Here is a 23,461-nt window from a genome sequence, read left to right on the forward strand (position 1 = left end):
GTTTTAATGAAAAATATTTAGGTTTATGTGTGCTTAAAGCTGTATGTGTTATTCATGTACTGGCTAGTTTTTTTGAGTTCTGCTAATACTTTTAATTTACACTTCAACACTTGCTTCATGTTCATCAAAGTACCTCCCTTTACACGAAGATCAGGTTTTGCTTAGAGAATGATTTGACAGTTTTCTTTTCTACTCTTAAAGCACAAACTGCAACTGGCCCAAATGTGCTAGCCTGTTTGAATAGCTGAAAGATTTAAGTGCTGAAGGGGGCTGACATCACAATTGGCTAAAATGTGTGGGCTTTCATAGTATTCCGAAAAATCCTTGCAGCTTTTGCAAAGGTATGTTATTGCAAAACAAAAATAAAAAAAAGCTTATTGAAACATTCTGAACAGTTAGGTATTCCAAAACTTTTCACAAACTGTACAGTATTATGTATAATATTATCAGAAACCACCCTGTCATTTATTCAACTTTCAGTCAAAAATAACCAAAAAAATGACTAAAGCGAAAATGGGAAAATGGGGCTTCTAACAACCACCTGAAAGACCTGCTAGACCACCAAAATTGTCCCCGTCAGATAAACAGCTCTTGAAGCCTTCATCTTAGAGAGGAGAAAATCAAGCTCCACTCTTGCTTCACATCTGAAAAAACCACAGGTGTTTCTTTCCATCCTTCCAGTGTGAGAAGAAAACTCAACGCTATGGGTCTGAAAGGATGTACAGCTGTTTAAGAAGCTGTTACTGAGAAAAAAAAACTGACAATCCCAGAGTCCAGATCTCAACACCACTGAATGTGTTTGGGATTGTTTCAGAAAATGCTAAACCAACTTCTAAGACTAACTTCGGAGGTGTTTGTTTGAAAAACTGAAACTAAATCACGAAAAAAGAATGGAAGCTGTAATGAAGGTGTACCAGGGGTGCACAACTCCGGTCCCGGAGGGCCGGTGTCCAGGAAGGTGTGGAGGTTTCCCTTCTCAAACACAACTACTTAACCTGGCAATTAACAAATAAGTGTAATCAGGTGTGTTTGAGCAGGTAAATTACCAAACTGTGCTGGACACTGGCCCTCCAGGACCAGAGTTGTGCACCCCTGAGGTAAACATTAAACACAAAAGAGGTCGAGGCTTCTGTGTAATTTTCTGCTAAATATGTATCAGCTAAAGAATATGTTTTCTGTTTTGTTTTTACTGAAGAACTTCACGTACATATTTACCAGAGATTAAATAAATGGAATGGTGTTCTTTGACTTTTGCACAATGCTGTAGATGCTTAGACAACTGCTTTGTCATAAACGTGAGATGTTTAGACAGCTTTATTTTTGTGCTTTGTACAATAATGGCTTTGTATATACATGAATAATAGACTGTGTTCTGTGAGCCTCCATGCTGACTTTTACAGAAGGACCCTCTGCCGGTAAAAGATATTGCTTTCTCACTGGAGAAAATGATGAAGTTAAAACACTTGTGTCTCCTCAGAACCACCGCTCTGAGTTCGCAACATTATCTCCCAGCATGGTCCCAAATATTTTCCCTGGGTTCATTCATTTTTCATGGCAGTTGGCTGATAAAAATAGATAACTGAGTGGAGGGGTGCATGCCAATAACATCAGTGGAGAGAGCGCAAAGGCATTTTAATATCGCTCCGTGTGTGGCTCATAAAAAACGATTAGGTTAAATATTTAGAAATGCGGGGCCCACGCTGTCTCGCTCACGTCCAACAAAGAGCCGAGAAGGAAATGAAATGGAGGAGCAGGCAGCGAGGTGTCACACACTTGTGATGTGTTGCCTGACAAACATGCGAATGCGTTTTCTGTGTGTGTGTGTGTGTGCGTGTGTGTGTGTGTGTGTTCATTCTATTTTTCTCTCTGTGTGGAAAATATTTGTCTCTTAATGACACATAAAACGGTCATTATATCATGACAGTTAGAGGCCGTGCTTATTAATAACTGGACCTGCTTCAGTCACATATCATGTCCACCTGCATTCACAAAATCTAGTGCCACTCTTGTCCACACCCACCCACTTAAACTACACGTTATGCCTGCCCCCACCCACCTGCTTTGGGCTATGGTGTTTGCCAGCACTCACCCGCATTTAGCTTTTGTAACACACCACTGGTGTAGAGTATGCTTATGAAACCCCTGTGACACATCCATCGTACTTCCATGAACACCGCCACAAAAATAAATGTTGGAAAACAGAAGTTAATATTATGTGTATTTTCAAGCCGGCAATATACTTCAAATGACAATGACATTAAAAATAAAACTGTGGTGATTAAGGACCAATCACACTGGAGCAGGGTCTCAGAGCAAAATGATGTAGTGGTTTAAGCTTCTATGGTGTCATTTTGGCTAAAATTAATCATTTTGCTTATTCCTGACTGTGATTGGTTCTAATCACCCCTTTGCTTGTTCTGAGACTTCCCCCTGACTGTGATTGGTCCTAATCACTGCATAATTCATTCTGAGATCTCCCCCTGACTGAGATTGGTCCTAATCACTGCATAATTCATTCTGAGACCTCCCCTTGACTGTGATTGGTCCTAATCGCTGTATTGTTTTTTCTGAGACCTCCCCCTGACAGGGATTGGTCCTAATCACTGCATTATTTGTTCTGAGACCTCCCCCTGACAGGGATTGGTCCTAATCAGTGCATTATTTGTTCTGAGACCTCCCCCTGACAGGGATTGGTCCTAATCACTGCATTATTTGTTCTGAGACCTCCCCCTGACTGTCATTGGTCCTAATCACTGCATTATTTGTTCTGAGACCTCCCCCTGACTGTCATTGGTCCTAATCAGTGCATTATTTGTTCTGAGACCTCCCCCTGACAGGGATTGGTCCTAATCACTGCATTATTTGTTCTGAGACCTCCCCCTGACAGGGATTGGTCCTAATCACTGCATTATTTGTTCTGAGACCTCCCCCTGACTGTCCTAGTTTTGAAAGTCTGAGCCAGGATTCCATTACGTCCTGTTTTTCACTCTAATAATGGCTTTCCATCTCTGGTTATAGTAAGACATAGTCCAATGAGAAGTCCCAATAAAGGTAGTAATACATTAGTGGGCAGGTTTATAATGTGCGTGCATGTGTGTGTGTACCATGTCTTCCTGTTTTTGTGGAGAACAAATAGCTTCTACAATTCATAAACATTCTATAAGTAGTTTAATAAACCCAATTGCTAAGTTGAAAACATTCAAATAAGGACATCGTGTAGGTTCCCGAACACAAAAAAAAACCACAGTGTAAGTGAAAAAAGATTGTAGATTTAGTTGTTATCACATAACCGTAGTAATGCACAGGACAAGGAAAACTATGAAGATAGGAGTGTATGGGTGGGTGTGTTTATATGTGTGAGAAGGGGCATGGGGGAGTTGTGATTCATTTCCTCACTTGCTAATTCACAGCAGGTCAGAACTACTGATCAAAACAACTTTTGTATTTTTACCAAGCAGTTAGTTTTCCTAATGTGAAAATAAACTTTACCACTTTCTTTAAGTATGGGTGAGCTTGGCAAAGTGTTTAGATTTAATTGGGATCTCGGGGCTTCTTTTCATCTTACACATACAGTAGTTAGATCAAAAATAATTGGCTTTAAAACCGCAGAAACTAGATGGCATATGCAGACCATGATGCCAAATAAGTGGATCATTTAAACATTTCTGGAGAGCTGAACATTTGGCTGAAGTAGCATGACCATAAGGGACAGTAGGAAGGTTGTGCAATAAGCCAAATTTTGAACCATGAAAAATCAAAGGTTCTTGCAATTTTGTGGCTTAATATCTTAGTTATTCACATTCAAAGCATGTGTGTCAAAGGCACAAGGCTACTATAGCAACAGAGGTAACAGAGGTGACACTACACTATATTTCCAAAAGTATTCACTCATCTGCCTTCACAGGCATGTGAAATTGAGTGAGATCCCATTCTTAATCCATAGGGTTTAATATGGTCTACCCACCCTTTGCACCTATAACTGCTTCAACTCTTCTGGGAAGGCTTTCCACAAGGGTTGTGGAATCTCTGCTCTAATTCATCCTTTTATCGGATTGAGGTCAGGAATCTGTGCAGGCCAGTCAAGTTCTTCCACACCAAACTCACTCATTCATGTATTTATGGACCTGCTTTGTGTACTGATGCGCAGTCATGTTGTAACAGGAAGGTGCCATTCCCAAACTGTTCCCACAAAGTTGGAAGCAGGAAATTGTCCAAAATCTCTTGGTCTGCTGAAGCATTAAGAGTTTCTTTCACTAGAACTAAGAGGCCAAGGCCAACTCCTGAAAAACAGCACCACACCATAATACCCCCTACAACAAACTTTACACTTGGCACAATGCTGGCTCGGTGATGGAAACTCATTCCATGAAGCTCTCTACACACTGTTTTTGAGCTAATCTGAAGGCCACATGAAGTTTGGAGGTCTGTAGCGATTGACTCTGCAGAAAGTTGCCGACCTCTGCACACTATGTGCTTTAGCATCTGCTCACCCCACGCTGTCATTTAACACGGCCTACCACTTTGTGGCTGAGTTGCTGTCATTCCCAATTGCTTCCACTTTGTTATAATACCACTGACAGCTGATTGTGGAATATTTAGTAACAAGGAAATTTCACAACTGGACTTGTTGCACAGGTGGCATCCTATCACGGTACCATGCTGGAATTCACTGAGTTCTTGAGAGCGACCCATTCTTTCATAAATGTTTGTAGAAGCAGGCTGCAGGCCTAGGCGTTGGCTTTTTACACTTGTGGCCATGGAAGTGATTGGAACACCTGAGTTCAATTATTTAGATGGGTGAGGGAATACTTTTGGAAATATAGTGTATGTAGCAGATATGTGCATGTGTATATAGTACTGAGCAAAAGAGGCCACCCTTCATTTATTTCTAGTCAAACTGTCCATGCAAGTTATTAATTTTTCAGGAGATATTTCTGAGTAGATTATAGTAGATTCTGTCCATCCTTCCATTGTGAGAAGACAACTCAATGTTATGGGACTGAAAGTTCGTTTAGCTGTTAAGAAGCCCTTACGGAGAAAAGGAAACAGACTCATCAAACAAAGAAGCTATGTGTGTTCTTAGAACAATGAACTGACCATCCCAGAGTCCAGACCTCAACATCACTGAATGGGTTTACTTCAGAAAATGCTAAACCAATTTCTAAGAATAAACTTTGGAGGTGTGGCTGGAGATTTCTTTGAGAAACTGAAAGCAATTCTCCTGAAAAGAATGGAAGCTGTTGTTGAAATAAAAAGTGAGCACAATAAATACAGAAAAAATAGTTTGGTTATTTTGAGGCTTCTGTGTAATCATGAATTAAACATATGTTTTCTGCATTTTTCCTTATGGTGAAAAATGAATCATTTGTATTTAATGGCTGTTTGGACTGGAAATAAACTAAATGAAATCTCATTTGTATGTATGTACCTGTCTGTAACTAGAGGTGAAAGCCCCCAGGTAAGCTACAATAGAAGCTGAGATGAGGATGTCTCCGGTCAGGTTGTTGTAAAGCTCGCCCAGGTGTAGCGCAGTCTCACTCCAGCGCGTCTTCTCTCCCCCCAAACCACCAATTAGCTGCTCTGCCCGCTCCAGCTTCTTACTGCACAACTCCACCTATAAGAACCAATCAAAAGTTTAGACACATTTACATTTTAGTCAATGACATGGAAGGAAAATCTTTGATTTTTTGGCTAGAGAACACTACTAGCTTATGTAGAGGGCTAGTTTTAGTATTTCTATAACTGCTAATCTCCTGAAATTTTGTAAAGAAAAAAAATCCAGTGAGCAGCAATTTTGTGGATGGAAATGCCTCATGTTGATGAGATAGGTCAACGGAGAATGGCCAGACTGGTTTGAGCTAACAGAAAGGCTACTGTAACGCAGATAACCACTCTGTACAACTGTGCTGAGCAGAAAAGCATCCCAGAATACACAACACGTTGAACCTTGAGGTGGATGGGCTACAACAGCAGAAGACCATGTTGGGTTCCACTTCTGTCAGCCCAGAATATAAAGCCAATTCTGCAGTGGGCACAGGCTCACCAAAACTGGACAGCTGAAGAAATGTAGACCAATCTGATTAATACCAAATCTACAATTCGATCAGCCATGTTAGAGGATGTTCCACAGCTTGCAGAGTCGACATAGCTAAGGATCAGAGAACTTCTCATTTCAAAATCTGTTCACCAATAGACACTTAAAGGAATAGTTTGGCAAAAAAACAATCTAATTTACCCAATTTACCACTTTTCCCAGATGTAGTCAATCAACCAAGGCATATCTGGAGTCATAGTTTAGAACTGGAGCTAGGAGGCTATTGGTGCTAACAAACAATAGAATTCAAAAATCACCTAAATAGCCCAAATCATTTTTGTAAAAATACATCTCTAAAGCTTTTCTCAACCAACCCAACATGCTTCTAGGTCATCATTAAGCTAGCACAGGTATGCACTGTAGTTTAGGACACAGTATGACTGAGCTGTAAGCATGAATAAATATGTGTGTGCATTTTTACAGGAACAACTTGGGTTATTTGGGTGACTATTGAGTTAGCTCAACACCTCTAGACCTCAATAGTAACCCAACAGCTTCTAAAATATAGAAGCAACATTTGGACTCCAAACTCAGCCAAAACACTTTATCTGACGCAAAAGGCCATTTTTCACCAATTTCCAAAAAATTCTACTTTTTTAGACACACCCACCTGGTTTTATTCTGATCATTTTTGCATATTTGCAACATTTATTTACAATTTGATACTTAATGTTAAATGTTTTGCTTGTTTTTATTATTTTATTTTAAGAAACTGGCACAAACTCCATTATAAGGCCTTTTAACTGACATGTAAGAAATTTTAAGCATTGTGTATGTGAGACAGACACATATGACTACAGCGAGGCGTGAAAGTGCACTGAAGCACACAACTGCATCTGTTTTAGAATAGACTCCTCATACACATACACTCATGGTGTAGCAAAACAGCTGGTAATAAACAGCACCCATCCAGCTCAAAAGCTGACTTTTTCTCTTCACTGAAAGCCCATGCTGGTCCACTAAAAAGCTGTCATCTTCTCTTCACAAACAGTCTTGCCGATATATATCCATATTCTTGATATCAGTGCCAATTCAAAAAGTAGTGGATAAAGCCAGCTCCTGTGCGGAGTCCTACTTCTTTTAAAGATGCCAACAATGTGAGAACAATAGTTATTATATGAGGTCCTCACAAAGCATGGCATCAAAACTACAGACTGGTGAGTAATTAAAAACAAAATCTACCTTGCTTTGTGGCTTGTATAAAAATGCTGAGCAGAAACAGTTGACCTTAATTTTGGATCAAGATGGTAAAAGGAAAAGTGGCTTTTAATTTAAGTGGAGTCATTTTATGGCAGGAGCTTCAATTACAAAGATTATAAATCTTTTACCATCTTTATTTAGATATATGAAAAAAATGAAAGTATGGATATTATGTTGAAATCCTACTCAGTAAAAAGTGGAAGAATACAACTCAAAACACACTTGAGTTAAATTAAGAAAGTGAAAGAGATGCTTGGTTATAAAAAGGGCATCTGGGGAAGTCCTAGTCCTTTTATGAGCAAGGACGACTTGAGGCTCGCCACTTTGCTAAAAAATGTGTCAGTGAATAAACCAACATTCCTCAACAAGCAATTGTATGCATATTAGGTATTTCACCCTCTAAGGTACATAATATCATCAAAAAATTCAATAAATTTGGAGAAATCTCTGCAAGGCAAAAAAACCACAGCTGAATGCTTGTGGCCTTCAATCCCTCAGACAGCACTGCATTAAATGCTGGCATGTTTCTGTGATGAATATCACCACATGAGCTCAGGAATACTTTGTCAAACCGTAGTTAATAAACACTATTCATTGCTGCATCCACAAATTCAACTTAACCCTTTGGGCTTTCAGGGCATTTTCCCAAAATTCTCCTCTAAGTGTGCTTGTATATAACATATGTTTCATATTAAAATCCTCCATTATCTTCATTGCTGCTTTCCAAAGCCACTGTGGCTGTAGCTTTAGTGTCTGCAAAGTGGACTAAATGAAGAATGTTTTCCAGCATGCACTTCAGCATGCACTTCAGGCCTTAGTGATTCCTAAGTGCCCATTGGTCAGTTTTACACAAAATGTAGATAGACACACCAATTCACCAATTATATGAATATGATGTGCAGGCAAGTTCATGGACCCCAAAGGGTTAAGACTGTATTATGCTCAGTGAAAGCTTTATGCCAGCAATGTCCAAAAACACTGCCAACTTCTCTGGACTCAATCTTGTTTGGAAAGGACAGATGCACAGTGGAAACAGGTATTGTGTCTTCACAGGTTCAAAGAAGAAAAGAACCATGGAGATTGTTACCTGCATAAAAGTTTAAAAGCCAGAGTCTGTCATGGTAAAGGGGAGGGGGGGGGTGGTGGTGAGGTATTAGTGGGTAACCTATACCTCTGTGAAGGCACCATCAAAGCTGAAAGATATGTACACATTTTGGAACAATATATTCTGCCTTCTAGACTACGTCTTTTTCAGGGATGGGTAAGTGTAGTTAAATACAGTGATATCAAAGAACATTCTGGACGTGTTACATCGGTATAGCTGAATAATCAGAGAGTGAAGGGGCTAGACTGGCCTACCTGCAGTCAGAGACCTGTCTCCCACTGAAAATATGTTCTTTGTACATCATGAAAGGCAAAATGCAACAATGAGGGCCCCGTCCAGTTTTGCAGCTGAAGATGGAAGAATGGTAAAAATTATTTCTGCTTTCAAAACTGGATCAACTGGTGGAAAAATTATGTAACACAGTGACATCCCTTGTCTCAACTTTTTGGGAAAGTGGGGCAGGCATACAATTTGGAATGAGTGAATACAAAAAAAAAAAAACAAAGTTCAAAAGGTGAACTTGGACTGTTTTCAGTTCAATAAAGGTCAAACAGAATTTAATCACTTTATTTATTTAGCTTTATTTAATTATTTATATTTATTGAGCATATTACACACTAAGTTTACATTAGGTTTTTGTTCCTAATGTTACTACATATCTATCCCACATAACATTTTGTTTAGTAATACATTAATAATGAGTAAAAATAAAATTTCAGTAAACAATAATTCATATTCGATATTTTAATATATGTAAATATTACATTGTGCTGTGTGTAGTAGTAATCAAGTCTTGCATGTATGGATATCATGTAAGCTGGATAGATGTATAGATTATCCATTACATTATTGCTGTTATTCATTTTACTGGCTGGCAACTCAAACGTTCCTTTTTAGTAATCAATATAGCATAACCATAACTGTTACTATAAATCCTTATGGATGGAAACATTTGGTTTCCTAAAGGGAATACTGTTCAGTAGACGGTTGAACGAGTGCCTCTTAAAATTTTCCCTCTAAATCATTGCGATCATTAAGATCTGTGATGCATTCAGCAAAGTGGGCTGTTACTTTCCTTGCCACGGCCAAATCCTTCTCAGTGTCTTGAAACATTTTCCCCTCCGGCCTTCCAGAGATAACAAAGCAGCTAAAATGCTTTTAAAAGGAGAAAAAGGGAGCTGAATTAAACCTAAACACTTCCGCCTCACCTTAAAAAGAACATTCAAAGGTAGCATTTTGGGGGAAGTTTCTGAGTTCGTCCCTGTGCATGTGAGTGCCTGCATGTTCGACATGCTTGGGAGAGCATGGCATAAACAATTTTCCCCATTTGAAGAGGGAAAAACAGACAACCTGAAAAAATAAACACAGTGAGATGAGAGACGAGGGGAAGGGAAGGGGAGGGGACATGAAAGGCAGTGAAATAGGGCAGAAAAAGACAGAAGGCCCTGGTGGTGGTTACCCAAACACCCAGTCGACTGACAGCCAGCCTCTATAGACAAATGAGAAAAGTGTGTGTGTGTGTGTATGCGCAGAGGGTGGGTTCCAAACAAGAGCTTCTCTTTTCCGACTTCAAAGCCTGAACGGCAAGATGCACTGAAGGAAAGTAAACACAAAGAAGAAAAGACAAAAAAAAACAACAAAAAAAAAAACAATGGGGGCGGAAGGGTTCAAATCTTTTGAAGACCAAAATACAAACTAAACTCCTCAGAAAGAAAGGATGTAAACAAAGCTCAGACACAAAGAGCTGAGATTGTTGAAAGGGTGGAATTTGTTCTCAATTAAATATTGCGAAACAGGAACGGTCGTTTGCCATCCAAAAGTATGTGACATTTGTCTTTTGTCTCTGTAGACTGTAGAAGAAAAAAAGGAAGAATGAAAACAATCATTCTGATCTGTGCAGCTGCAAAAGAGGAACGCCAGAAAAAGGAATGATAATCATGTAATCAGCGATGCTAATAACTAAGGTGGTTGGCTTTTGAAAATATGATGTAACATGAATGAAAAAGTGATGCATTGAATTTATGTGTACATAATTTCCACAGGAATCAAATACATTGCATCTAAATAATTCTGTATTTCTGTTTACTTGCTTTTGCTTCTTATGCAAGTTGAAATTATGTGCATATTTCAATCAAGTAAATTCACTTGAAGCTGGACCAAAGCTGTGGACCTTTATGTGGGTTACTGACACTCTAACATCCACCACTCAGTCTGAACGGTTACGTTTGAACAATTCACCCACTGACCTGATTCTCCAGGTCTGCCTTTTTGTTCTTGTTTGCCTCCAGGGTCTCCTGCAGCTTGGCAAGTTTTTCCTGGACCTCCTTCAAAGCTGCCTGCTTCTTTTGGAGGCTCTCCATAGCTACCTTCAGCTCTCCCTCCGCCTGTGCCAGCTTCTCTTTCTTGGGGGCCACTACTTTAGCAACCCTGAGAATGAGAACAACGGAACAAAATCTTTACAAGACAGTGTGGCTCTGCTGAATGGTTGAAAGTGACGAAGTATTGTTACAATAGCAGTGTTTCTTTAAAAGTTTACTTCCTTTTTCTATTTGTCAGTGTTTCAGTTTAAAATTTTAAGGAAAAGTCTAAATGAGTGGAGAAACAGTACACATATTAGATGCTTCCCGACAGGCATCTTATATGATCTAATTAAGCGATTAACACCCTACCATGCTCTGTGGCATGTCTGGAAATGCTGAGTGGGCCTATCTGAATTAAGATGGCAAGAGGAGCTGACTTTTAATAGAGGGATGATTGTTAGTGAATGAGCTTCCACCTCAAAGAACTGCTCAATTGGCCAGAGCTTCAAAAGGAACAGTGACTAAAGTAAATCTGTGAGAAAGACATCAGTGAACAGGGTTGGAATTTGTGGTCAAAACTGTATATTCAATGACTGTGATACTCATGCATTAGTGCAATATGTAACAGCAGGTGTTGCTTAGGTTACTGTGAATGTCAGTGCTTGTGATGGAATGTGATGGAACTGTCTGCATTAAACAGTCCATCTACAACTATACAAGATGTTATAGTAGAGCTGCAGTGCATAAACCCCTCATTAAAAAGACGAATGACCATCAGAGAGGTCAGAACTGTTTTCCAGGATCTGCTAAGATGAGTCATCCTCCACCATGTTCTCCACATGTGGGAAAGAGTATGCGCAGCATACACCAAGAGAACAATCCAGGCCTGAATGCTGGATCCCTACAGTGAGAGGGTCCAATGGCTCTTTCATGCTTTGGGGGGCTTTTTACTGGCATGGTGTAGATCTACTTGTCTCCTTAGAGGCAAGGGTTACCGCAAATCAATACAAAGATATGCTGACTAATCACATTTATCCTATGATGAAACATCTCTCTGTCTCCCCCAGTATGATGATGCATGAGAGGTCAGTGAAAGGTTCTGAGTATCTCAGCGTAACTGAACATCTGTGAGAGATTTTGGAGCTAAGTGTTACATAGTGGTCTACTATCATCAAACACCACCTGAGGGATTATCTTCTGGAAGAGTGTCGTTCAATAACTCCAGTACAGAGAAATTTGAATCTATACCATGGTGCATTGGAGCAATTCTGGCAGATTGCGGTGGCTCATCGGCGTACTAAGACACTTTATATAGATTTTTCCTTTGTCAGCTGAGCATTTTTTTATATCTTAAGAACATTTTAGCCAAAGTCTTAAATAGTAAATAATTATAATACAACCTTTCTCATCTTTTTTTGGAAACTCATTTCCCCCTACATATGATTGCATCACCTGTTTAAGATGTTTTTTGAATATTATACAATGATCCTACAAGGGGAAAGAAAACGGCACAAAGAAAATGCTTATATAAACAGATGTCCAAACTTTTTACTGGTATTAATTTCAGTAATATCATATTATTGTACTGAGAAACAGTTATAATTATGATATCTTTGTACATTCTTAGCATCATACTGTGCAGATTGTCTGCAGATGGCATTTACTATACCTGGTTTCTCAAACTCTGTGATCATTCGTACACCCCTCAGTTAGAACTCTGCAGGGATCTAGCTACACTGACAACATTTACTGGCTGTTTCCACAGAAAAGAAAGTACCAAAAAATAAGCGTTTAGAGTGCAGAGTTGATCCTTAGAGTCATTACTGTTGTTTTGCTCTATTTTTTATACCCAGTTGCATAATTATCCATTTTAAATAATCAATCGTATAGCTATTTAAGGAATTACATTACAAAATTATGTAAAAAACTATTATGTACTGACAGGTTCAGGTCTGCAATTCTGAGTTTTTTCTGTTTGTTTCAGTGTAAAATAATAAACCTCATAAAATATGCTCCTGGTTAAATTCCTTTTTTTTTTTTAATTTCCTACATGATAATTTATCCTCTACAGAGAATACACTTATACACAGAATACACAGTTACTGTTAATTTGCTGAGTTTAAAATATATTTTAGGTTTTATTTTTTCCAATATGTTAAACTCAGAAAATAAACAGAAATTGTGCATTAAAATGTGCAGAAGAATGTGCTCTCTAGAGGTTATGTCAATAACTATGATAACTGTGGTATCAATTAAACTTTGAGAGTTGCATGTTTAGGCGATTTTTCCACTCAAAAATAAATAATATAAAATTACAAACATGCTTTTATCGACTACGATAAATCTTCAAACACATTATATTTCCTACTCACTTGTCATAGGAGTCCATTGCACAGACCCATTTACAGAGGCCCTCTGCAGCAGTGGAGGCTGTTCGAATCTTCTCAGGCACAAAGTCAGGATTGGTGATGTATTTGTTGCGGATGATGGTCATGTAGGCTGGTGGGATGTTATCTTTGTTGTATTCATGCAGACTCTGAAGGAACTTCATGTCACCCAAAAGCTTCTTGGCTGGGCCCCAGAAGTCCTCCACCTTCTTCCCGGAGCCAGAGGGATCTGGGATTCGATCAGGTTTGATGCCCTTCAGGATGCAGATTGCTTCCATCACAAGTTTGACTCCAGCTGGAGGACTCTTCATAGACTTTACCACTGTGATGTCCTACAGATTGGGCCATAGTGTAAGTTAAATGTATTATTTTTTATATTTTCACCTACAGTTATACATGCCCATATGCATTTATCACGTATGTTACAAATACACTGGACTCTTCATGTGACCTCTTGTCACAAATGCAAATGCACTGCCCATGAAAAGTTTGGGGGCAACATGCTCAGCCTCAACTTGTTGGGCCTTAAACAACTCATTAAGATTGGTTAGGCAGGTCAAGAATTTTGATTTGAGGTGAATTATCACCTGATGACAATTTTAGAGAGTAAAAATTCTCTGACTCTTCAAATACTCAACAACCATGAGCTCATAGGAGTACATACGTATGTGTGTTTCTGTACCTGTGGGGTGAGTGTATCAAGTGCAGCAAGAGCTGACTCCAGGATGGGCAGGGCTACAGCCAGGTCTGCGTCACATTCATCTTTGATGGCCTTGGCGGCCATGGCCTGCTCATTGGCCACTGCTTCGTCCACTCGCACCACTTTTTCTGTCTTGGCCACCTCCTCAGACTCATGCTTGATCACTACCATCATCTCATCGACCTCTTTGCTGGCCACGCGGAGCTGAGGCTGAAGAGCCTCCAGCTCCACTTGCATGGTGGCCACCTGAGCAGAGGCTGATTCCAGTTTCTCCAGGCCCACCTCATACCGCTGCTTCAACTTCATCACCTCACTGCCAAAGGCAAAGAGGTAGAACATTAATATCATGGTCATCTCTATATGGGTTTAGTAATATTACGCCATACTAAACTATGTCACTGATTTACTAAATGTTCTTGATAGCCATGACAAGTTTACATTTGTTGAATCAAAAATGTTAATTGTATATACTGTATATACTGACTGGCCACTTCAATACAACATTCAGCAGGCTGGAGCTCCCATAAGTAGCATTAACCTGAGTGTGCGGGTAAATGTATACCACTGGGAACATTCAGCATAACATGCAAATCCCATAGGGGTGCTAGTAAATTAGCATATTCATGCCAGTAGCAATGCCCATGTGTGTTTGGACACATCACTTACACTCTCTACCAACTAACAAACCAACAAACCACACAGCCAGTTACAGACACTGAAGAACCTTACGTTCTCTTGCGTTCCAGCAGAACTTTGAAGGTGGAAATGAGCTCCAAGTAGGAGGTGGGTGTGACATAGTTGTACCGCTGCAACTCATTGAGAAAGCGTGCTGAGAGATTGATGGTGGAGGTGTGGAAGCTCTGACACATGTCGATGCAGCCCGCACGAGTGTCATCCGTCATCTCAATATCCTCTAAGAAGCGAGAAGCCACAGCCTGCAGAGCATCTTCAGGCCAGCTCTTAAGGGAAAAATACAAGAAAGGTGGTACAAAAAGGCACTCAGTGGTCATGGTGTTCATCTGAGAATAAAGAGATGAGGGAGTGGTATAATACCATAGGTCTAGGGTCCTCAAATAACTCCACTGTGGGCAACTGTGCCAGGGCTGTCCACATCTGTTCATGCAGTCCAGCATGATTTGGTGATTTCCCTGGTCAAATACACCTGATTTAACTCAGCAGTTATTACCAGGTTTAGTTGGTGTTTGAACAAGAAAATCACCAAACTGTGCTGGACTTTGGACTGGATCTGGATGGGGTCATCCCCATGTTCCTGGGTTTCTATGGTTCCAGGACCCTTTATTTTCTCATTGAAATGTCTAGAAAACAGCCCTCTGTTTACAGGCCTATATGTTCCCTCACTGAAATGTTCATTCTTGGTTCCTTTCAAAGTTTTTTGAGTTTTTCTTGCCACTGTTGCAATTGGTTTGTTCATTTGAGCCTTTCACCCAGATTTTCTGTACAGCTGCTTTATAACAGGTTCATTGTAAAAAGCACTATACAAATAAATGTATTTAATTGATTTTCCATAAATTTTGAATGAAAATATTCACTTATTTCCTCAACATGTAAATAAGAGTAATGCCCATACCTTATGTGTATGCTCTTTCCAAATAGATTCCCTTAACAAAATTCACTCTAAGTGAACAATAAGAATATGTTCCATGACAGAAGCATTTCATAGTCACAATGTAAACAACTTTGTAAAGCAAAGCAATGGAATATTTGAGCACATTCTTGTCAACTTGCCCTCACCATTTCCCCAAACCTGAGACATCACCATCTGAGGTCTGTTGCTCTATTTTGCTAACTTGATAGGGCTATACAACTAGCAAAAACAAAAAGAAGGTTAGTGCACCACACAAAGCAATTAGTTAAAAAAGCTTATGTATTATACATTTGTAAAAAATAGCTCACATTACAAAAACATTACTTGTTGTTCCCTGACATCACATATGGCCTTGGGAACTCTTTCATAGGTCCTCTTAGTGTATCATATTCAGCTATAATGTATCGTACAAAAAGCTGAATATAGGGTCCTGGAAACATAGGTGCACCACCTTTGGACACCCCTATTCAGTACATTCAGTGTATTTTTCAAAATAATTTCAAAATAAGTTGTGCCAAAATAATGTAAATATTGTGACAAGAAAAATTCACAGCCCTACACTATACATTAAATTCTACAAAACATACTGATCTGCAGCCTTCTGAGAATTCCTGCAATAGGTGTTACCAGGGTCTGCTGTGAAAGAAATTTGGTCCTCACCTGGAACCAGTCTATGGTGCAGCAGTTGATGAGAGCGGGGAAACGTCGCAAACGGCTTCTAAAAGTGTCTCCTATGGGACTCATAGCAAGAACTACATGCAGCTGGCTGCGGCAGCGCTCAAGAAACATGTTGAAAAGTGCCAATGGGCTTCCATCTGTCTGCTTGTCCCGCTCCCGCTGGCGGTCCAGGACTCGCATGCGCTCACAGATCTCCTGCTTCTCGTCCACAGCAAAGAGGTTGGGCACCTCGCCTGTGTTAAGCAGGTTGCTGACATCTTCCAGGAAGGACTCCATCTTGATCTGGGTGTCAGTAAAGAGGAAGACTCCATGGGTGTCGCCAAATGTAGACTTGCGCAGGATGAGCTTGAGATCATCACGCCATTCAGCTGCTCCGTAACTTTTTGAGATCTCCACTTGGAAGAGCTCAGCCTCGGCCATGTGGGCAGCCAGGCGGGTGAGGGATTGCCGACCGCTTCCTCCGACGCCCACCAAGAGTGCATGACCACGAGGCTGCTTGATGACACGGGAGATCCTACAGACATGCTCGATGGCAAAACGGAAGAGTACCAGGTTCATAGGTGCCTTGCTGACATTGTTGAACTCCTCCAGGTGGGACTCCACCACCTGACGCAGCTGGTCCAGGTCACCCACCTCGCGGTAGCTGCGGTCTTCACCCTTGGGATCGTGAAAGTCGCAGAACATGAGGCTGCGCAGGTCGTCTTCTGTCACACGGCCATCTGAATCTAAATCCAGGTGCCTGAAAAGCTGGTGGAAGTCTTCCTTAAGCTGGGACTGGCAGACCTCTTGCAAGAAGTCTACCATCCAGGTGCGGTCAGATGGGTGGACCAAACGATCATAATAGACCCTCTGCACCTGAGGTAACGCAAGTACAACATGTCAGATCATTTCAGAGCTGAGAGCTTGTCTAAAAAAATAATTCTACCATCATTACAAAAACTAAAACAGAACCTAATTAAATATGAATAAATTTCACTTTGATGGTTCATGCTTAGACGTACAATGCTTTGGCCATTTTGCTATATTATTTAAATGGAATTACATAATTACATCAGAAATGACACATAAAGGTACATAAGAAATTACATTTATATTCAGATAACAGGTTTGTACTTTCAATAATCAAAAAAGATTGCAAAAATTAAAAGGAATTTTCTTCCACAACACCAGAGTTTACACACAATGTATAAGTTAACTTTTCTGCAAATTCAGATTTTCCATGTATGAATTTACATGCAACATAGATGAAGTTTTGAATCCACACTTTCAACACAAACTCTTTGATTGATTAAATGAGCTATGAGTAAGAAATAATTAATAAAAAATTACAACATACAACATGCAAAATGTACAACCCCAATTCCACTGAAGTTGGGACGTTATGTAAAACATAAATAAAAACAGAATACGATGATTTGCAAATCCCTTTCAACCTATATTCAATTGAATACACTACAAAGACAAGATATGTAATGTTCAAACGAATAAACGTCATTGTTTTTTGCAAATATTCACTCATTTTGAATTTGATGCCTGCAACATGTTCCAAAGAAGTTGGGTTAGGGGCAACAAAAGACTGGGAAAGTTGAGGAACGCGCAAAAAACACCTGTTTGGAACATTCCACAGGTGAACAGGTTAATTGGAAACAGGTGAGTGTCATGATTGGGTATAAAGGGAGCATCCCTGAAAGGTTCAGTCGTTCACAAGCAAGGATGGGGTGAGATTCACCACTTTGTGAACAACTGTGTGAGCAAATAGTCCAGCAGTTTAAGAACAACATTTCTCAACATGCAATTGCAAGGAATTTAGGGATTTCATCATCCACAGTCCATAATATCATCAAAAGATTCAGAGAATCTGGAGAAATCTCTGTGAGTAAGCGACAAGGCAGAAAACCAACACTGAATGCCTGTGACCTTCGCGGCACTGCATTAAAAACTGAAAAAAATCATTCTGTAACATATATTACCACATGGGCTCAGGAGCACTTCAGAAAACCATTGTCAGTGAACACAGTTCGTCGCTCCATCTACAAGTGCAAGTTAAAACTCTGCCATGTAAAGCGAAAGCCATATATCAACAACACCCAGAAACGCTGCCGGCTTCTCTGGGCCCGAGCTCACCTGAGATGGACTGACGCAAAGCGGAAAAGTGTCCTGTGGTCTGACGAGTCCACATTTCAAACTGTTTTTAGAAAATCATGGACGTCGTGTCCTCCAGGCCAAAGAGGAAAAGGACTGTCCGGATTGTTATCAGCGCAAAGTTAAAAAGCCAGCATCTCTGATGGTATGAGGGTGTGTTAGTGCCCATGGCCTGGGTAACTTGCACATCTGTGAAGGCACCATTAATGCTGAAAGGTACATACAGGTTTTGGAGCAACATATGCAGCCATCCAAGCAACGTCTTTTTCAGGGATGTCCCTGCTTATTTCAGCAAGACAATGCCAAGCCACATTCTGCACGTGTTACAACACTGTGGCTTCGTAGTAAAAGAGTGCGGGGACTTATTGAGTGATGTTAAAAGGAAAGGTGATGTAACACAGTGGTAAACATGACCTGTCCAAACTTCTTTGGAACGTGTTGCAGGCATCAAGTTCAAAATGAGTGAATATTTGCAAAAAACAATAAAGTTTGAACATTAAATATCTTGTCTTTGTAGTGTATTCAATTGAATATAGATTGAAAAGGATTTGCAAATCATCATATTCTGTTTTTATTTATGTTTTACACAGTGTCCCAACTGCATTGAAATTGGGGTTGTAGTTTGATTCTTTTTACTGATAATTATACAACCAAGCACCACTGTTGTGCAGCTTTTTGCAATGTGGGAGTAAGAACATTACCTCATGCACCCAAAGGCGTTTAATAGCTTTAAGGTCATCTGCAGTCTCTGGACGAGATAAGCAAACGCCCTGGATGACACGGGAGAAATCTCGCAGGTTGAAGAGATAATGGGACTTGGCAGGGGTGGGCAGCAAGTTCTTTGTGGCTTCCTGATAAACGGCCATGGTAGCAGCAACTACCTGAGAGGTAAGGCTCGCAAATGGCTTTGCAAAGGGTAGTCTGAAAACAAGAGCATGAAAGAAAGGCATGACCCAACATACTTCCAAAGAAAGAAGTGCAGTCAGCAAGAAACTCATTTGCACAATGCTATCTGACTCCTACTAGCATGCTTTCATTATTAGTAATCTTTGAATTATTAAGAGATCCTTATTAGTCTCACAACAGGAAAATTTCACCTCCGTATTTAACCCATCCATGAAGTGAAACAACACATACACACTAGTGAGCACACACACTAGGGGGCAGTGAGCACACTTGCCCAGAGCAGTGGGCAGCCCTATCTCCAGCACCCGGGGAGCAGTTGGGGATTAGGTGCCTTGCTCAAGGACACCTCAGTCACGTACTGTGGGCTCTGGGGATCGAACCGGTGACCTTCTGGTAACAAGGCCGATTCCCTAACCTACAGCCCATGATTGCCTCCATATTATAAGTATTTCTATAACCTGCTTCTGAATTGATCATATAACTTGAAATACATCATATACACACAGCAACAAAGCAAGAAAAGTATAATTGCATTTTTAGATCTGTGGAAAAACAAAAAATTGCTATTTTACTATATCACTAATTGGAACACAGCACATTTACCGTATGGTCAAGTGCCAGTTCAGGATTCTGGAGAAGATGGTGTACATGGTTTTCTCATCAAATTCATTGATTGTCACTGTGTTAAAATGGCGTAGGAAGCGAGGTGTCACTGGGTTCCTCCCACCACCTGAACACACAAAAAAATTAAGAGCATATTAGAGAATATTAGAAAATCATTGGGCTATAGTTGGGTACAGACAATTTGATCAGGTTGGGACAGAATTTTATCAGGCCATAGTTGAATAAGGACAGAATGTTGCATGCGTAGTCGGGTAAAGACAGAATTTTGTCTGGCTATAGTTGGTTAAGGAAAGAATTTTGTCTGGCTATAGTTGGTTAAGAACATAATTTGTCAGGTTGGGATATCATTTCGTAGGACTAGAGTCAGTTTCACACAGAATTTTGTCAGGGTACAGTGGAGTTTGGGCAGAATTTAGTTAGACTACAGTTAGGTTAGAAATTTAAAACCTGGTGTTATGGGCCAGCCTGGGCCAAACCAGGTTAGTAGCTTTTTCAGGCTTGCATCAAAATTTCAGTCCTGTTTAAAGATCTAGCTTAGACTCACCAGGGGGCCCCATGGCACACATGATCTGAATGTCCACCAGGTTGATCATGGAGCAGTCCTTCAGGTCATACCAGTTCCAGTGGTCCAACCACTGACGTAAAAGCTCCACAGGCGGCTGTGCCCCATAAGTCTCCCTCGCCGGCATGTTCACATCATCCACAAACACCACCTAAAGAACAAACGTACATGTTCATCCTTTTATTCTGAAAGTAATGAGATTTCTTTAGCGTTACACTTCTCCCAAACTTCAATCATCAGTGATGCCATTATGTTTTGACACTGGCAGTGTACAAATGGAGCAGGAGCTTGGTTCGTATAGCCGGCCGTAAGTCGGAATGGTTTCGAGTCAGGGTTGGACCCCATCAGGGTTGTCCAATATCACCGATTCTGTTCATAACTTTTATGGACAGAATTTCTCGGAACAGCCAAGTGGCGGAGAGTGTCCAGTATGGTGGCCTCAGGATTTCACGTCTGCTTTTTGCGGATGATGTGGTCCTGTTGGCGAAGCAACTAGGATGAAAATCAGCACCTCTAAATCTGAGACCATGGTCCTCAGTCGGAAAAGGGTGGAATGCTCTGTCCAGGTTGGGAGTGAATTCTTGCCCCAAGTGGAGGAGTTTAAATATCTTGGGATTTTGTTCATGAGTGAAGGAAGGATGGAGCGAGAGGTTGACAGGCGGATTGGTGCGGCGTCTGCAGTAATGTAGACCCTATACCGGTCCATCATGGTGAAGAGAGAGCTGAGCCAGAAGGCGAAGCTGTCAATTTACCAATCAATATACGTTCCGACTCTCAGCTATGGTCACAAGCTTTGGGTAGTGACCAAAAGAACGAGATCACTGATACAAGCGGACGGGCTCTCCCTCAGAGATAGGGTGAGAAGATCGACAATTCGGGAGGGGCTCGGAGTAGAGCCACTGCTCCTCCATGTTGAGAGAAGCCAGTTGGGGTGGTTCAGGTATCTGGTAAGGATGGCCTCTGGATGCCTCTCTAGGGAGGTGTTCCAGACATCTCCGACGGGGAGGAGACCCCGGGGAAGACCCAGGACACGTTGGAGAAATTATATCTCTCATTTGTCTTGGGAACGCCTCGGTATCAATCCGGAAGAGCTGGAGGAGCAGGGGAGAGGGAGGCCTGGGCCTCTTTTCTTAGGCTGCTGCCCCCGTGACCCAGACAAGGATAAGCGGTTGAGGATGGATGGATGGATGGACTGGCAGTGTGAGTATATGGTGAATACATGTAAACAGTAATGAAACACCAGATGAAACACAGACACAGTAAACAGATACAAGGCAACATGTTAAAACTTATTAAAAAAAAAGCAACTGTAGTTGTGTACTGCTGTTGGTATTACGTAAATACATGTAGATATGAGTGATCACAAAGAAGTAAATGCTTTCATCTCATTCCACAGTGATGGCACACATTAGAATAGAAAGACATTATCACTGACCATGGCAGAAGCTTCTAGCACTAGAAATTAAAATGATGTTAACATACTGCACTTTATAATTGGGTTGTATTATAATGGATGAAAACAGCACACCGTTTTCTTTCCCAGAGGTGGGCCAAACACTCCTTTGCGTCTCTTATCCAGCTTGGACATGATGATGTTCTGGGTTTGAGCAGCTGTGGTTTGAGCTGAGAAGTTGATTAGCAGAGGGTTGTACACATCCTTGTTCAGACGATTCAACAAGAAGTCCTGTGGAATATGGAAGATGTTAAATTAAACGTATCAGCAGTTTGCAGAGCACAATGTCTATAATCATCATATCCTTTATTACAAACACCAACCTTGTACCTCCACTCACTTGCTACATTCACAATTAGTCAGTTTCTGGCCCCTGCGGACCAAATATTATTTGAGTAATGGACCACTGCTAGGCTGAGAGTGGTTCACCTGCCAAATATTTACAGCTGACAGCAGATCTCTGGCCAGAAATTGACCAGTGATGAAAGCCTATGAGATAGTTAACACAAATTGTAATTGTGCTCCAGCAAAGTAGAGCTTGAACGTAGGTGTTTCTAATAAAGTATGTAGAACACAGAACATATGGTTTGCTTGAATAGAACATTTTGCATTCACACTTATGTGCATACCATGAAAAAATGGTACAGTTCATGACAAAACCATTTTGCAGCATATATGAGAGATCAGTCAACAAATGTTTAGCCGCAATTAGTGACAAAATACCCAGGAAATACAAACTAATTGGCATTATTGCTTCAAAAGCCAGCTGACACAGTATTTATATCCAAGTTGGAAGCATTTTTATCTGATGCCCTTAAGGAACAAACAGTAATAACACATAAGAGCTACAAACAGCCTACATTTTTCATGGGTCAAATGGGTGATGGCCAAAAAAAGCACACATCTCTGTGTTCAGATTGAATTCTTTGAAAAGACCAAATTTTGTATTCTAGTTCTGGGAACAGATTGTAAGACGTTAAGCATATGACACATAGTGTCTCTTTAATCACTTGAAGGCCTCTGAAAGCACCCTCATCGGATAAATGGTGTGATTTCACATTCACCTCCTCAACCAGACATGAAGTCATCTGCACCTGCGAGGCAATTCAGTCGCTGAATAAGAACTTTTTTCTTCTCTTCCAGCTTTCAGCTCTTTTTACTTCAGTGCTTCATGCAAGTGGGAAACTTTAAATATACTAATGACAAAGCCTCGGCTCTCTCTGTGTGTGAATAGATGAATGAGAGAGAGCGAATAAATGGAACATGAGTGAGAAATGCTGAGTGCCTACTGATTCACAAGGATGAATATTCTTTAAACGTGATTGCTTAATGACAAACATATTCCTGTGTACATGTATAGGGCATGTAAGAAGTGTATATGCAGTTGTATGCAGATGTTTAAACACCCCCTTTCACCCTTGCCAATTTTAGTGCACAATTTCTACTTATTTCCTGAGTTTAACATATTGGGAAAAAATAAAACAGAAAATACAAAATGTCATAACTTTTGCACCAGCCACAGTTTATGTCTCTTTTCTTTCAAATGTGTTAAATGCAGTAAATAAGCCATAATTATGCATTAAAATGGCATTAAACATGTTCCCTGGAGAAGATATATTAACTTAGTTTCAACTATACAATCAACAAACATATGAAACTTAACCAGGTGCACCCAAATCTTGATGTATACACTGTAGTACCTCA

The 23,461-nt window shown here is 40.4% G+C and overlaps 1 protein-coding gene across 1 annotated transcript in view; it reads right to left on the reverse strand.

Annotated features, from left to right (window-relative positions):
• dnah7 (dynein, axonemal, heavy chain 7) overlaps positions 1-23,461 on the reverse strand; it is a 181,672-nt gene that overhangs the window by 60,343 nt on the left and 97,868 nt on the right. Inside the window, exons 37-46 of the mRNA XM_037539674.1 lie at positions 21,833-21,988; positions 20,287-20,455; positions 19,722-19,848; positions 18,914-19,133; positions 16,053-16,925; positions 14,516-14,745; positions 13,769-14,099; positions 13,072-13,418; positions 10,646-10,826; positions 5,429-5,614 (exon numbers count right to left, since the gene is read on the reverse strand). Coding sequence (XP_037395571.1) covers positions 5,429-5,614; positions 10,646-10,826; positions 13,072-13,418; positions 13,769-14,099; positions 14,516-14,745; positions 16,053-16,925; positions 18,914-19,133; positions 19,722-19,848; positions 20,287-20,455; positions 21,833-21,988 — 2,820 coding nt within the window. The remainder of the gene's footprint in view (positions 1-5,428; positions 5,615-10,645; positions 10,827-13,071; positions 13,419-13,768; positions 14,100-14,515; positions 14,746-16,052; positions 16,926-18,913; positions 19,134-19,721; positions 19,849-20,286; positions 20,456-21,832; positions 21,989-23,461) is intronic.

Source organism: Pygocentrus nattereri, chromosome 6, assembly GCF_015220715.1.
Source record: "Pygocentrus nattereri isolate fPygNat1 chromosome 6, fPygNat1.pri, whole genome shotgun sequence".
NCBI lineage: Eukaryota > Metazoa > Chordata > Actinopteri > Characiformes > Serrasalmidae > Pygocentrus > Pygocentrus nattereri.